The following is a 15,961-nucleotide window of genomic DNA, read 5'->3' as shown; positions in this document are numbered from 1 at the left end:
GATTGCATGTTAGGGTGAAACTCAACAAATGTTCTAGGGAAGGTTGTGGATTGACTGCCGAAACTAATTGTGTAAGGGATGCCAAAAGGGTCCTTCCTGCCTTTTAAAGCCAGCACTGCTGCACCTATTGATGTAGGGGAACCCTGGAGCTACTGCTGCTTCCTGTCAGGCGTTGGCTCTAGGGTTCTCTGCATGCCTGGCGTCAATAGGTGCAGCACCCTTGCTCCTAAAGAATTGGGGGCAGGCGTCACTCACACTCTAAACACCAGAAATTACTCCAGACAGACTTCCACACAATTGAGTCTGATTTGTGACAATATGTACATGCAGCTGTTGTAATTTTGGTGAATTAGGTGCATTTGCAGTAGGTGCAGTAGAGTGATACTGGAAAGAACACTGCATTGTGGGGGGGGAAAACAATTGTCAAAATTGCACTTTGCTCACTGCATTTGTGGAATTACATTAATGAATTAGTGTTTGAAGTCTAATGGATGTTTGATAGACCTACACAATAACCTTGGATAATGCAGGGGATCAAGTACAGCTTATTGTAAACTTTGTAGGAAATAATGTAACCCTTTAAAAAAATCATAGAAAAGCAACAGACACTGTATTAACTGGTTGTTTTATATATTTTTTTTTTTTTCCAGCTGTGCCAGGCCAAGGGTTTTATATGTGAGTTTTGTCATGGCTCCGATGTCATTTTTCCCTTCCAGACAGAAATGTGTAGAAGATGTGAGGGTAAGTTTTTCTTAGGCACCTAACCCCCCCCCCCCCCCACACCCCCTCATATAGAGCCATTGATAATGCTTTGAGTGATGTCTGAGTTGCTCCTGCAGTTTTATGATGTTGCAGATGTGCACCCAACGATGAATGCAATTGCTTGCAAAGCACTTGCTAATGCTGGAGCAAAACCTCTCTCCTCCTCCTTATAACCACCTTTAATCCCAAATACCTGCTTTTTCTGTCTAGTTTGCAAAACCTGCTATCACAAGAAATGCTTCAGCACCCGGGATTGCCCTAAGTGCCACAGAATCGAAAGGAGAAAAGCACTGAAGAGAAGTTCATCGCCAAGTCTACACCACTGCGATGATGCATTCCTGCACTGATTTTTATATCACAATCTGTATATTATGCACAGAAGCTTATTTAAGAAATTTACAGAATTTTTGTGAGCTCCTTTTATTGTCTAGAAGTTTTAGGGTTTTTATATTTTATTGATATTTTAAGTCTTATTATATATGGTGTATATTGAGTATTTTTAGGAATGACCACTAGCTTATACCTCTGCCCCCACCAGCCCCGCTAGATCTGCCTGATTCTACTGAATAATATACTATTAGGGTAAGAACTTCATTATAGGGGTTTTACCAGGGACATCAGCACCTGTTTCTTTCCAGTAAACGTGAAAATCAAATTGCAATATGAGGCCATTAAACATTCATCAGGTGGCCATTAGGGCACCATTTCAAGTGACAACTATTCATAATCCAAACCTGAATTAACTGAACACCCTTTGGTTTCCTTTGCTTTAGGTGCCCCACTAATAGAGCTTAACTTCTTGGGATCTGATCCAAACAATAATAGTCATTCATTTATCTGTCCCCTTCTGTGTCCCACACTGCCCAGACATGACACTGACTTGGCTAAAGGAAGGCACTTCCATGTAACACATCTGAGCGAGCACACATGCAGCAATAATTCTCTAATGGAAGCTCACAGCAGCCAAGGCATAGCATAGGAATAGGTGAGGATTATTATACCAGTCTAGGTAAAAAATTTTTTAAAATAATCTGTTTATTTTTTGCACATTTGCATTTCTTTTAATTTATATAGTAACTGACATTTCTTTGTCTTGTGCCAAAACACTGTGACGCCACCTGCTTTTTTTTTTTTACAAGCCATTGGGAACATTCTGACTTTTCCAGTAGTTGTTTGTATTGGGGTGTACAAAACAAGTTCTTTTTTTAACATATTTCATACTTTTGCAACTTTGCACAAAATAAAGAATGCAAAGAACGGACTTGTGGCTGTGGGTTATTATTCAGCATTTATCAGAATGGATTCCTGGAGATATTCTTTTACTATCTGGTTAGGGAAGTTATCCATTTTTAGAATAAAAGTATCAGGTGTTTTGCATTTGCATTGTTTTAACAAAGGGAAAAATGGATTCATTCAAGTTGAGTTCACACACTTCTCTGGTTTGTCCCCAAGGTAGGTAGGTCACAAGTGGGTCTGTTCCTATATACCCTTGCCCCCATATGTAATGAAAAGGCATTGTTTTCTCAGTAGCAGTAACCCATGGTAAGTAATAAGATGTTTACTTTTAAACAGGTGACCAGTAAATTCAACCTGCTGATTGGTCTCTATGGGTTACTGCTCCTGGGCAAACTTAGTGCCTTTTATTACATAACCCCCCTGCTGTCTGCACCCATGTTATGCATATTTGTTGGAGTGCTTCATGCTCTTTCTATTGCAAGTTTTAGCAATTGCTTTGTCTCTTTTGAATAAAATAAAACCTCATTACATAATTAAGCCAGAAATGCTACAAATTATTTTTTGGCATTCTGTACCAGCCCAATGCACAACAATGTCACTGCAGGAGAGTGTTTAGGATAAATTAATTCAGTGGCTAAAATATAATTTGTCATAAAATGATTTACCTCCGAGTAGCATTTACAAGGATTCATAGGCTCTCTTATGGTGATGAGCAAGCTGAACTAACCTTTGCCATCTCAACCTGGCACGCCACAATGGCCTATTTTGTATGCTGTAATTAATCTTTTGTAAAAAAAAAATAAAAAAAAATACTGACATAGTACAGTAATTGCTCTTAGATTTGGCAAAGGCCAGGATTGCTTCATATATTGTCTATCATATTACTCCCCCCCCCCCCCCCCCCATCAGCACCACTGCCTGCACTAAATTCAGCAAAGTCATGTAAATATGAAAAAATGCCATACGGTTGCCTTGATGATGGGAAAAGACATTATGGGCCATGATGCATGTTGGGAACTGAGACAAATAGAGAGCACTGCAACACTGAGCTGCATAAGCGATATTTAGGAGGTTCATGCAGGACTTTCTGGGACAGAGGTGCAGTTGTAGGGGGTAAAGCTGACTAAAGCCCACTAGAGAAGCATGGGAAGATCAGCGTTCATACAGTTGTTCCACAAGTGTCTCTGTCTGGCTCATGAAGGCTTTATAACAGGTTGGAGAGCAGGCTCGGAACATGAATGGGAGTTTGCGTACGCCAAAGATTTTCTCGCAGGGCCGAATAAAGAGCAGTCCTTCACCATACAGTGATCCTCTGCAGCAATCGCACACTCTGGAACTAGAGAGCAGGATGAATTTGTTTTAAAAGAAAAAAATATATATATATATCAGTGGTTTTCTTAATTATTCCTTTTTTTCCCCCCATGACATCATAAATTATATGGATATGGGCAGTGACACATGGGGATACTCTGAGAGCTTTAAATGCCCAAAGCAGACTGCCCCCCCCCCCCCCCCATAGAAATAAATGTAAATGACCTGCATGTCCGACTATAGTAATCTGGTTTCCAGGCTATTATCCACTGACACTGGTAACATAAGCAATGGTCAAGGCAATTTGTATTACTGTCTATAGAGTCTGCAGTGCTTGCAGCCCCCATCCAAAGCAGCCACATGTGCCATTATGCTAATGGTACCGTAACGGTATGACCTTTTACTTGTGATTGTGACAATGCTAAATCTTTCACTTCAATCGTTCCATTTTAAAGGGTTTTTCAAATAGCACATCAAAGTGATAACAAACACTGCAAGTTTCTGTTTAAATAAAGCACACAGACAATGAGCCGTTACTCACTTCTCCAGTATCTGTTTGCCTTCAGATGGAATATGGTTCAACTGATGGAACAAATTGCTTCTGGCCAGAAAAGCAGCTGCCAGGTCGGTCAGTCTCTGTGGCCCAATATGGCTGTTTTCTCTCCAGAACAGCGGGTGCATGGCATTGTTCCGGACACGCAGGCATCTAAGCTGAAGTTTCAATGCCCCACAGGGTAAGGCTGGCAGGTTATTGCCTTCTACATTTAGGAACTCGAGCACCCTGTAAAGATACAGCGAATGTACTAATATAACCTATATATCAAGAACAGTAAGAAATATATTTAAGGGATACTGTAAATACATACAGTAGTTGCTCTTTTTATAATTCACTTTTTACCCAAATATGGGTATGAGATCCATTATCCAGAATCTCAGGAACTGGGGGGTTTTCCAGATAAGGTATTTTACCATAATTTGGATCTCCATACTTCTAAGTCTACTAAAAAAAATTATCAAACCACAAAATAAACTGATAAGGTACAAGGTATTGTGTTATCATTACAGAAAAAAAGGAGAAAACATTTAATTATTTGATTGAAATAGAGCCTATATGAGATAGCCTTCCTATAATTTGGAGATTCTGAATAATAGGTTTCCAGATAACAAGTCTGTACCGGTATATATTTATGCATTTTAGGCTAGAAATGCTGTACATGTTTATAGCACAGATATAGGATCTGTTACTTGGAATGCTTGGGACCTGGGGCCCTCCTGCCATGATTCAAGTTAGGAGAACCCTTTTCCTGGTAAATTTAAGATCGAAACTCAATTACCTTTTGGTTCAGTTTCTATGAGCCTCTTAGAGTTACTGATACCAAAAGTCTGGTATTAGCAGTATAAAACTGCTAAAAATGGAAAATATACATTTTCAATTTTAGGAAATTGCAAAATTCCCACTTGTTACTGATGGCTGAAATAAAAGCATCACTGGTTTCAGAGCAGCACCCTATTTGAATAGTCCCCACCTATTTCCTATGGCAGTAGAAGGAAAAGCAGATTGCACCACAAACCACACTAAGGGAAGCTCAATATGCAAAGTAAATTGCATGCAAATATGCAGGAACTGCTGGAAAAATATTTTAAACGTTCAGTTCTTATTCATAAAAGCACATATATTCTTCCATTCATTTTACGTTAGTAGCCCATTTTTGTTAGTGAGGCCATGCAGCCTTGTTAGCTGTATGGGGAGAGCTAGTGTGGGTGTCACATGAAATAGCCAGTGTTTGTTATGCAGCTGCTAATGGTAACAATGTAAAACACAAGCAACAAATGCATATCATTATTTGCTCTAAGGGCAGGGATTTTTAACCCACGGGGTTGGACATTAAAATGGGCCCACATACTGTTCATGTCTAAATACAGGGAACTTTTCTTGTCCAATAGAAAATAGCTATTAAACAATAAATATAAATCAATTCTTGAAAGTTTGCAAATTTAGTTCTACAACTAACTTGGAGTCCTAGAATTTCTAGAGGCTGGAAAACAAAAAACAGGCATTTAAAGAAAGTAATTTGTCCCCTGGGGCCTAGAGAAAATGAAAGAAATTGAAAAAAAAAATGGCATTACACTAAGTGCCCAATGGAACTTATGATACACTTTGACAACTGCAGTCATGGCCCTAGGCAGATAGCCCTGCACCTGAAAAGAGTCACGTTTGGCAGTAAAATCCTCTGAAGACATATGGATTATGTTGTCAAGTGTATCACCCACTTATGATTACAACTGCACTGGAATTGTGGGAAAAACATTGCATTGTGGTTTAAAAACATGCACACTGCACTTGTATGTCATAAATGAGCACTTGTGTGTTACACTGCCGCACCATTACCCCTTATTCCGACATACAATCATTCCCAGATATATTCTTACTTTTTTTAGCAATACATTTACAAATATTTTTTGAATCATTCTCTCTATTTGTTATCTGTGAAACATGTTGAAAAGATCAATTTCATTACCTGAGGTTAGAGATGTTGCTGGAAATTGATGAAATACTGTTGTAGGAAACATCCAGCACCTGGAGGCACGACAGCTGGAACAGACTGAAGGAGAACATAGTAAATGAGCACAATGTACACTTGTATATTTGATTCAGCATCCTTTAGGGGAATTATATAAAGGGTGGGCACCACTATTTCCAAGATAAAATTTTTCAGAAGAAAAACAAGAAAATGTATTTTTGCCAGATAATTCAAAAATCAAAAAATCTTTCAACAATGTATTTGTGCAAGCCTCTGGATTTTAGTGTCCCATTCCTTGTCAGTAGCATTGGGGGCGGGGTCCAAATAAAAAATGTGTATAAAAAATGGAACAAAAGCACATCATGGTAATATACATGGTAAGATTCGCTTGTCTGGCAAATGAGCAAATCTTTCCGCTGATATGCCAACCTTGGGTGGGTGAAACTGCGCTAATGTGATTGTTTGGCCTGATTGCATTACAATGAAGGGGATACAAAAAGTTGAAGAAAGGACCCCATCAGTGAGTGATGCCATCCTCGATCCTGCAGGAATATCAAGATTGCTCAATTGACATCTGGCTGCTTTATTGCCAGATATCAGTCTGTCAGAGGGCCCCACACACAGGCAGATAAGCTGTCAAATCGGTCACAAGGACCAGAATCAACAGCTTAAAGGTGGCCATACACGGGGCGACTATAGCTGCCGATATCGGTCCCTCAGACCGATTCGGCAGCTAATCAGCCCGTGTATGGGGAGAGCAGAGCGGCCTGGCCGACCGATATCTGGCCTGAAATTGGCCAGATCTCGATCGGCCAGGTTAGAAAATCTGGTCGGATCAGGGACCGCATCGGCTCGTTGATGCGGTCCCCGATCCGACTGCCCCATTGCCCCATTGCGAGCGGATCTGCTCGTGTATGGCCACCTTAAATGAGCCTGTTTATGGCCACCTAATTCTAATCAAGAAAAACTATACCAAAAGATCACACTATGGGCCAGATACACTTCAATGAGAAAAGGTTTATCATGAGAAAATTCATGTATTAGATTCAGTTTGAGATGCAATTCAATTCATTAAAACTTCATATCAAAGTTTATCAAGTGAAAACTCTTTATGAGTCTATGGGAAAAAAAAACTGGAAAAGTTTTTTCCCATAAGAGAAAAGCTTTTTCTCCTCAAATTGAATCTCGTTCATGAGTTTTCATGAGATAAACCATGAGATGACTTTTTTTCGCACTGAACTGAATCTGGCCCAAGATTTGCTTAACATTGTTTTCATTGCAAGATTTGCATAACTATGTAAAGTTTAATAAATGTTTTCTCTGTAACAGAAAGTTATTCTAAGAGAAGCAAAAGCATAAATTTGTATCCTCTGCAAAGCACACAAGTCATAATACTCAGATAATGGGAGGAATGGGACCATGTTGATCTGTCAGCAGTCAGACACCTATCAGATCAGGCTTACGTAGGAGGAAACAACCCTTTGATAAAGAACACAATCTATTTTAGGGCCCTGCCTCAAATAATAACAAGCACTACTTTTTTCATTCATCCACTTGGCTGAAAGGGGTGGTTCACCTTTATGTTAACTTTTAGTATATTATAGAATGGCCACTTCTTAGCAGCTTTTTCTTGGCTTCTTAGCAGTCTTAATTTTTAGCATTTTGGCAACCAAGAAAAAAATGAGGCAATGTCATTATTGTTGTGACTTTTTATTGCTTTCTATTCAGACCCACTCCTATTCATCTTACAGTTTCTCATTCAAACCGCTGCCTGGTTGGTAGGGTAGTTTGGGCCCTAGCAACCATATAGCTGCTAAATATATAGATAAATACTTCTAAACCCACAAATATTTAAATAAATAGAATAGCACTCTCTACATCATGCTAAAAGTTTATTACAAAGGAGAACTAAACCCAAAAAATGAATGACTAGAAATGCCTTATTTTGTATACTGAACTTATTGAACTAGCCTAAAGGTTCATCAAAGGTCCATCTTGGATTCTATTAAAACTGTCAGTGACACGCACATGCTCAGTGTGCTCTGGGCAGCTGCTGAGAAGCTAAGCTTAGGGGTTGTTGCAAATTTTCAAGAAGAAAATAAGGCTGGTCTGTCCTGTATACTGTTATATTGACAGCAGCACAGAGCATGTGCAGTGAATCAGCAGAAAAGAAGATGGGGAGCTACTGGGGCATCTTCGGGGCACAAATCTTCCCTGAGCTAAGGGCTATGGTCTGGTATAAAAGCCCAAAACATAATGTAAAACATTTCTAGCCAACTTCTTTGGGTAAGCTTTAGTTCTTTGCAGGATGCTGCCACTTTGCAGAGAGATTTGGCAAAACTGGAAAACTGGGCAGCAAACTGGAAATAGAGGTTCAATGTTGTGCAAAGTTATAAACGTGGGTAGAAATAATATATATACGTGTTATACGCTCAGTGGCACTGTGTTAAGGGTTTCCTTAATTGAGAAGGTTCTGGGGATTTTTGGAGATAAGTTGTTCTAATTCCAGGAAATGTCATCCAGTGGCTACTAAAGCAAATGAAGTCATGTGTGAGTGTCTGCCTCACCTTGAGTATGCAGTACAGTTTTGGGCTCCAGTCCTTAAGAAGGATATTAATGAGCTGGAGAGAGTGCAGAGACTGCAACTAAACTGGTTAAGGGGATGGAAGATTTAAACTATGAGGTGAGACTGTCGAGGTTGGGGTTGTTTTCTCTGGAAAAGAGGCGCTTGCGAGGGGACATGATTACTCTGTACAAGTACATTAGAGGGGGTTATAGACAGCTAGGGAGTGTTCTTTTTTCCCATAAAATGATTGGTACACCAGAGGCCCCCCCTTTAGATTACATTAGAAGAGATAATGATTGGGAGGCAAGACACCTCAGAATTATATTGCAATGTGTATTTATTCCACTATGTTTCTAGCTTCATAAGCCATTTGCAAGTGTGGCTTGACAAAGGGCTAGTCAAGCTTTACAAAGGGCTTATGAAGCTCAAAACATAGTAGAATAAATACATGTTGCAGTTTAATGTTGCTGTGTCCTGCCTCCCAATCATTATCTTTTTATACCAGATAACATGCATGAAACAGCACGATTGTACATATACATATGAGTGTATAGATTGGTGTGTATGGGTCTATGTGTGTGTGCTAGGGTTCGCTTGGAGGGTTGAACTTGATGGACTTGGTCTTTCTTCAACCCAATTTAACTATGTACCCCTTTAACACTCCCCCCATAACACAGATACTGTACATATATATACTGGAGTCCCAAATGTTAGTTGTTTCCACTACTAGATCGGCTGCAGTTAAAGCAGACCCCGCGGTCCCTGGCCCCCCCCTGGGGTCTGGTTTTCAGCCTTGAAGTATGATGAATAACTTACCCCTCTGGGAGGGAGGATAAAAGGCAAAAGGACATGATGAAGGATCTGAGCTTTTTGAGACTGTGAATTCCAAAAGGGATTTCTTTTAAAGGGTTGTTCCTTAGCTTAAGCACTTCCAAATGTTCCAGCTTGTATACCTGAAGATTTATCAAAAGTCAGTCACTGAAAAATTATCTGATCGGATTACAACAATGGGAATATGAGCCATCAGATTGAGGACTGCTTCAATAAGATAATGGAAAAATCACACCTGCCCAATCAACATTTGTCCGATTTTTAGCCATATATCATACGATGGGCCTGTCAGAGGGGCAGATAAGCTGCCAAATTGGCCTGAAGGGCCCCAAATTGGCAGCTTAAATCTGCCTGTGTAAGGCCATCTTAAGCAACCTGAGAATTAAGAATGGAACATATGTGGGTTATGACAACTGATACACAGGAACAGTTAACTGACAGACTGAAAACATAATATGTGATTATCTTTCACAGTTTTTTAAATGTCACCGTTTATATTTAGTAGAAGTCAAACAGCAGTTAGATAGGGTTTGAAAAAGTGAACTTGATGTGGAGGTGTTTTTTTCTGAACAATTATAAGCAGGCTTCAACCCTAAAGTCTTACACAGGCTACTGACTAATCACATACCTCCTTGGGAAAGTGCCGCAGATCATTGAAAGACAAGTTGAGGTAGACCAAGGTGTTATAGAGAGGCGTCAGATCTGGAAGTTTAGATATGAAAAATGCCTAGAAGAAAACATTTCTGTAAACATTACTTAAAGGGGAATTACACACCATTTATAAGTAAGGTGTACCGCAATAACTGTAAAAGGTCAATCTGTACTGGAAGCCTTATTTATCTGTTTATTTTAATCCAGGCAGATAAAAGGGGGTCTGCTCTCTGCTGTCATGTGCTCCTTCCTATAGCTCCATTGGCAGGCATGCTTCAGCCTGTGTGAACCTACATGGAGTAGGTATCGGTACAGAAATATAAGAGTAAGCATTTTCAAGCCAATATTTGCTCTGTAGCTCCACACAGGCTGATACCGTGCCTGTCAATGGAACTAGAGAAGTGCATGACTGCAGATTTGCTTTTCTTTTGTCTGCATTTTGTAGCGGGATATGTGCTTTGTGTATCCTACCTACTTCTAAGTTTTTAACTGTATAATAATTTTATGACCCTTATGGAATTACAGGTCAAAAAACCAAACCCATTGGCAATATGGTGGGAAGAGTTTTTTACCTCTGAAATCCTTTCGATCCCAAGTTCAACTGCTGGAGGGCAAACCAAATGAACTGAATGGATGTCTGCTATAACTAGTCGTCTTTGATGTAAAAACATCTTTCTGATATTGATGCTCATTTGGCCCAGATTCTGCTCTATGTTTAACAGTTGTACATGAAAACTGATATGTTTTGGGCCAGATTCTCAGCAAACACTGATTTAATATATTAAATAATGAGCACTGGAAACAGGACGTGCGGGAAAACTTCAGTGTGTCCTGTCCCCAGTGCTCCATATGTGCGCTAAATGGATGCGCATGCGCGATCCTAAGGGGGTTGAAGGGGACTGGGGCAGAGAATGAGGGCGGCCATTGGGCGCCTTCATTACAAATCTGAAAGGAAATGTCACATGAAAAAGTAAATGATATCAGCAAAAATGCAGAGAAATAGATAAAAACTGTACATATCCTTCTGTAAAATCAATATAAGGGAATAGTATAAAGATCAGTTTATACCTTAAGATTCAAAATGCTTCCTCCATGTACCAGGCTCTCCAGCACTGCAAAGTTACTGCGAGATACGAGCATTTGCTGGAGCTGTCCTTGGCCCGTATCATCATACATCGGATCTGAGCCTTGGCAATATTGTGATCTAACAAGCTGGTTCACAGGCCCTTTAAAAACAGAGGTGGCAATGGACACAAAAGACAAACAAAGCTGTAAACTACTGGCACAGATGTAATGTTACAACAGCAAGAAGAGTGACATTGCAGTCAGTCCCATTGTTAATGATTGCAAAGATGAAACTAGAAGTTACATAGGGTTGAAAAAAGACCAGAGTCCATCAAGTTCAACCCTTCCAAGTAAACCCAGCACACACAAACCTATATTGACCTATCTTTACACTCACATACATAAACCATATATACCAACATCAATACTAACTATAGATTTTATTTTCACAATGTTTTTAAGTATTTTTTTAAATATAATGTATCGTTGCACTGGCAAAACTGGTGTATTTGCTTAAGAGACACTAATTTATTATAGGCAATAGTTTTGCTTTAATCACAAAATACAAATAGTTACTGTTTTCTGTGTGCATATGCAGAGTGTTCTACACAGATTAACTCTGATGCAGCCTCTGCCTGAAACTTTCTCATTCTGTTAAATTCTGAAAATAGGTTTGTGCCACAATCGGATTTAGTATCCACGAGAAATGATTCTGCTGTCTGCAAAGCACTGACAGTTTTACCTGTAATCTTCCTTTCTCCCAGACTGGACATCTCGAGCTGAAGTTCTGTGGGAAAACAAGCACACACTGGAGTGTAGGCCTGCATTGATTGTATTACTCCTTTTCTTGTAATAGCCTATAACACAGCTATAACCATCTCTTTCTGATGTGTTTTTCATGTTATGTCATAGTTGTGACAACACATTTATTTTTAGGAATGTACTTACTACAACTCCCAGCATCCTATGCCAAGAAATCTTTTATGTTCTATTGTGGAGTTTGTGATTATGAGCACTGGGAGGTGGCCAGTGAGAAGGGTGCACCAGAAAAGATCCTAAAGATGCTGTGCTCACTACTGCTACTACACAGTGAAACCACTTTCATTAAAACTGAAGATAAACTGTTACCCAGGATACGCTGCTGCTCTGGAATTCTTCTTGCCACCTCTGGAATATCCCATGGAGACAAAAGTACACTGGTTAGTTGGCTTTGCTTTTCATTCAGTATTTTAGCAATATAATTTTCAATATTGTTGTAGTGTGTGTGAGACAGAACTGGTTTGCTAAGGGTGCCAGTGTTTGGGAGCAAAACCGTCTGTCTAATTAGACCACTCAGAGTGACTGGTGTTGATGGAGGTTCCGAGTAAAAGTCATCAAGAGGAGGAATTTTTACTGGTGGTTTTTTGTGGCTTCTCTTGGGGAAGCTGGATAAGCCACTAGGTTCAGCCTGGTTATGGCTTCTTAACACTGGGTTATGGGGATTACTAGGAAGATCATGGCTGTGTAACAGAGCTGCAGCTGGTGTAGGCTTTTGCTGTCCATCCATCTTATCTAAATAAAATAAAAAGAAACAAGATACATTTAACGTGTAAAAGATTGTCATCACATAGAAGCTGTGGTCTAAAAAAATGTACATACATCATCGTAATCCCTTTACCCACATACATACTACATACTACTACTTCCCTAATGACTGATCCACAGGAAAGACAAAAAACCTCATCTGAAGCCTCTCCTTTTTAGCTTCAGAAGGGAAAAAATTTCTTTACGGACCTGTCAGTGGATCAAGATTAGTTAAGAGTATGGGTACCTCTAGCCTTAGATTGTCTTGGAATGTTACCATTGCATATAAGATGATTTGGAAATATATTAGAGCCCTTTAATTTAAGTACTGTAGAATAATGAAAGAAAGGCAAAGGGAGGACATTTTCAGATTTGTCACCCGATACAGGTACAGATAAAGGTGTTATTTGGGTCTAGGACATAGAAAGAATGCACTTATTCCAATGGTTTGGTATTCAGGAAAATCCCCGAATCCTCCTCAATGAATTTGGCCAAATAGCGAACCAAATAGAAAACCCTCTGCACCACTGGAAAACATCTGTGCACAGGTGGAAACTGGCTATGCACTGCCATGCTTCATGTAGGGCTCAGATTTGGTTTAGCCAGGCTTTTGGATTCAGTTTAATCCTACTATAAAAGACTTGGATTCGACCAAATCCAGGATTCAGTGCTTCCCTAATAGAAAGACTATGAAGAAATATGCAATGTCCAAATACACAAAATGTGAAATATCCTTTAACTATTAAAAGACAAAACATAGGTCTTGCATTACTTTACCTTCATTTCTGCTGGTTTTTGGCCTCTGCTCATTAAGAGAAGGCAGGACTTTGGGAGGAAGAGGTCTTCTTAGCAGCTTTGGGGGCTCCATCAAAGTTTCTATTGTTAAGGAATGTGCTTCCATTTCTGTAGTGTGGAATAAGTAGGGGAACCTCTCAGCACACACAGAACACTATTAAAGAATGATATATAGGAACAACTTACCCCCGATTATAAGTATATATAAGTATAAGGATATTAGTACTCACTAAATGGTTCCCTGCAGAGCAAATTTTCATATTCATGTCATGGATTTCTGTTCTAATGTCTAATACCTTCATATTGTATAATGGGGGGGGCATTTTTTAAAATAACACCTAAGTTCTTAATCATGTGACAAAAGTGACACAGTAAAGCACCAATTGTGACTGGTGATATCACTAAGGGTATTTTGTACAATGGGAAAATATTGACCCCTTGTGACATAAGCATATTCTGTTAGGGGTATGTAGAAAAGGTGCATATCTGAACTCCCAGAAATAAATATAATTGTATTTTTTTTCTATGCAAACATACCAGATTCCACAGGAAACCATGATAGTTTTTTCTCTGCTCGCTGAGATCGGTTGCCCACCCTCTTTAGGATTAGTTGCAATCCCTCCTTTACCTTGTTCCATTGACAAGTGATGGATTCAGGTACTAGTATGGGATCGCTTATTCGGAAACCCGTTATCCATAAAGCTCCGAATTACGAAAAGGCCATCTCCCATAGACTCCATTATAAGCAAATAATTCTAGTTTTTAAAAATGATTTCCTTTTTCTCTGTAATAATAAAACAGTACCTTGTACTTGATCCCACTAAGATATAATGAACCCTTATTGGAGGCAAAACAATCCTATTGTATTTATTCAATATTTAAATGATTTTTACAGACTTAAGTTATGGAGATCCAAATTATGGAAAGATCCCTTATCCAGAAAACCCCAGGTCCCGAGCATTCTGGATAACAGGTCCCATACCTGTACTCAGGCCCGGATTTGGGGAGAGGCCACAAAGGCCGGGGCTTAGGGCAGCACAAACCTGGGGGCGGCATGCCGCCCCGCCGCACCAAAATCCTAAAATTTCTGTTCCCATACTGAGCAATAGGGACTTCTCCCCACTGCTCTGTATGCAAGTTTGGCCTACCGCGCATGCCCCCCCCCCCCCCCCCCCTCTGCTGTTCGTGCATGCACGCGACCAGGGGGGCCTTGGGGCGGCCAGTTTGAAAATCCGGTCCTGCCTGTACTTGAAATCTCTCTGCTTTCCAGAGAATCTATGCACCACCCATTATGAATAGCAGAGGGATTTCATCCATCTCTTCTCAATAGAACAAGGTAAGGGAAGGGTGGCATTACACTGTGAGCCCAAGGGGGTGGGGAAGTGATCCAGTGAGCAGAGGCAGACTGTCATGGGAACTGGTCCCTGTGATCACAGAGACAGACTATCAATCTATTCAATCTGTGGAATTAAGTATGTCTGTATAAAAAAATACATTCATATTTATATCTGGAAGTTCAGGCAGTGTTTATGCACCTTTTTTCATAAATCTAACTAAATAAAAAAAGGTGGATTATATTTTCACATTACTTTACTCTTCTTCAGCATACTGATCTGGGACAGTTAGTCAGCAATGGCAAAACACTACCAGAAGATAATCTGAAGAAATCTCAATGTTAGTGTGGGCAGCATACAATACTCTCTGCACATTCATTTCATAGTCCTCCCCCCCCCCCCCCCCCCCCTTCTTTACGGCGGCACTCGGGGCTCCGCACTTGTTTGCTCCAAGATGACACTTAACTACAGTGCCACTAAAATCCAATAATAACTAGTAACTCACCCCCAATGTCGCCCCAGTCACTTGAGGAAATGACATCCCCGCACCACTATCTCACTCTCAGCACAGGGCTCCGTAGCTGGGAACCCGCAACACTCCTCAAAGAGTCCTTAGCAACGCACATTCCCCTACAGTGCGCATGTGTGGTGTGGAAAGACAGCGGCCGGAGCCAATAGGCGGCGCACTTGTTGAAGGCTGGGCTTGGGGAAACCTTGGGGGGAACCTGCTGAAGGCTGGGCTTGGGGGGAACCTGCTGAAGGCTGGGCCTTGGGGAACCTTGGGGGGAACCTGCTGAAGGCTGGGCTTGGGGGAACCTGCTGAAGGCTGGGCTTGGGGAACCTGGGGGGAACCTGCTGAAGGCTGGGCTTGGGGGGAACCTGCTGAAGGCTGGGCTTCGGGGGGAACCTGCTGAAGGCTGGGCTTGGGGGGAACCTTCTGAAGGCTGGGCTTGGGGAACCTGCTGAAGGCTGGGCTTGGGGGGAACCTGCTGAAGGCTGGCTTGGGGGGAACCTGCTGAAGGCTGCGCTTGGGGAACCTGCTGAAGGCTGGGCTTGGGGAACCTGCTGAAGGCTGGGCTTGGGGGAACCTGCTGAAGGCTGGGCTTGGGGGAACCTGCTGAAGGCTGCGCTTGGGGGAACCTGCTGAAGGCTGCGCTTGGGGAACCTGCTGAAGGCTGGGCTTGGGGAACCTGCTGAAGGCTGGCTGGGGAACCTGCTGAATGCTGGGCTTGGGGAACCTGCTGAAGGCTGGGCTTGGGGAACCTGCTGAAGGCTGGGCTTGGGGAACCTGCTGAAGGCTGGGCTTGGGGAACCTGCTGAAGGCT

The 15,961-nt window shown here is 41.1% G+C and overlaps 2 protein-coding genes across 3 annotated transcripts in view; one reads left to right on the top strand and one right to left on the bottom strand.

Annotated features, from left to right (window-relative positions):
- Window positions 1–2,023, top strand: part of rubcnl (RUN and cysteine rich domain containing beclin 1 interacting protein like) — a 33,874-nt gene extending 31,851 nt beyond the window's left edge. The window contains 2 exon segments of the mRNA NM_001203266.1: window positions 651–741; window positions 973–2,023. Of these exon segments, the coding sequence (NP_001190195.1) occupies window positions 651–741; window positions 973–1,109 (228 nt within the window). The 3' untranslated portion in view covers window positions 1,110–2,023.
- An 870-nt stretch (window positions 2,024–2,893) lies between these two features.
- lrrc63 (leucine rich repeat containing 63) lies at window positions 2,894–15,286 on the bottom strand. Of its 2 annotated transcripts, none has more exons than XM_004911836.4 (10): window positions 15,142–15,286; window positions 13,285–13,456; window positions 12,073–12,495; window positions 11,687–11,731; window positions 10,948–11,105; window positions 9,857–9,955; window positions 9,214–9,350; window positions 5,829–5,912; window positions 3,851–4,090; window positions 2,894–3,334 (listed from the first exon to the last, which is right to left on the bottom strand). In XM_004911836.4, the coding sequence occupies exons 1-10, from the start codon at window positions 15,175–15,177 to the stop codon at window positions 3,151–3,153; spliced, it is 1,578 nt and encodes a 525-aa protein (XP_004911893.1). In that variant the 5' UTR covers window positions 15,178–15,286; the 3' UTR covers window positions 2,894–3,150. The 2 variants fall into 2 exon arrangements, with proteins under 2 accessions (XP_004911893.1, XP_004911894.1); XM_004911837.4 differs by having other exon boundaries at window positions 13,285–13,410; window positions 15,142–15,249.
- Between the last annotated feature and the right edge of the window lie 675 nt (window positions 15,287–15,961).

This window comes from Xenopus tropicalis, chromosome 2 (genome assembly GCF_000004195.4).
Source record: "Xenopus tropicalis strain Nigerian chromosome 2, UCB_Xtro_10.0, whole genome shotgun sequence".
Classification (NCBI taxonomy): Eukaryota; Metazoa; Chordata; class Amphibia; order Anura; family Pipidae; genus Xenopus; species Xenopus tropicalis.
Note: the sequence above shows the minus strand (reverse complement) of the source record. Positions and strands in the feature narration are given on the sequence as shown.

What these genes read in the sequence shown, in the direction of transcription:
- lrrc63 (XM_004911836.4), bottom strand. Translation starts at nt 15,177, where the DNA reads ATGTCATTTCCTCAAGTGACTGGGGCGACATTGGGG. An exon ending in TTATCCTCCCTCCCAGAGGG is followed by an intron (nt 5,913 to 9,213) that starts GTAAGTTATTCA and finishes GTTCTCCTTCAG; the next exon opens with TCTGTTCCAGCTGTCGTGCC. An exon ending in GGCAAACAGATACTGGAGAA is followed by an intron (nt 3,335 to 3,850) that starts GTGAGTAACGGC and finishes CCTGCTCTCTAG; the next exon opens with TTCCAGAGTGTGCGATTGCT.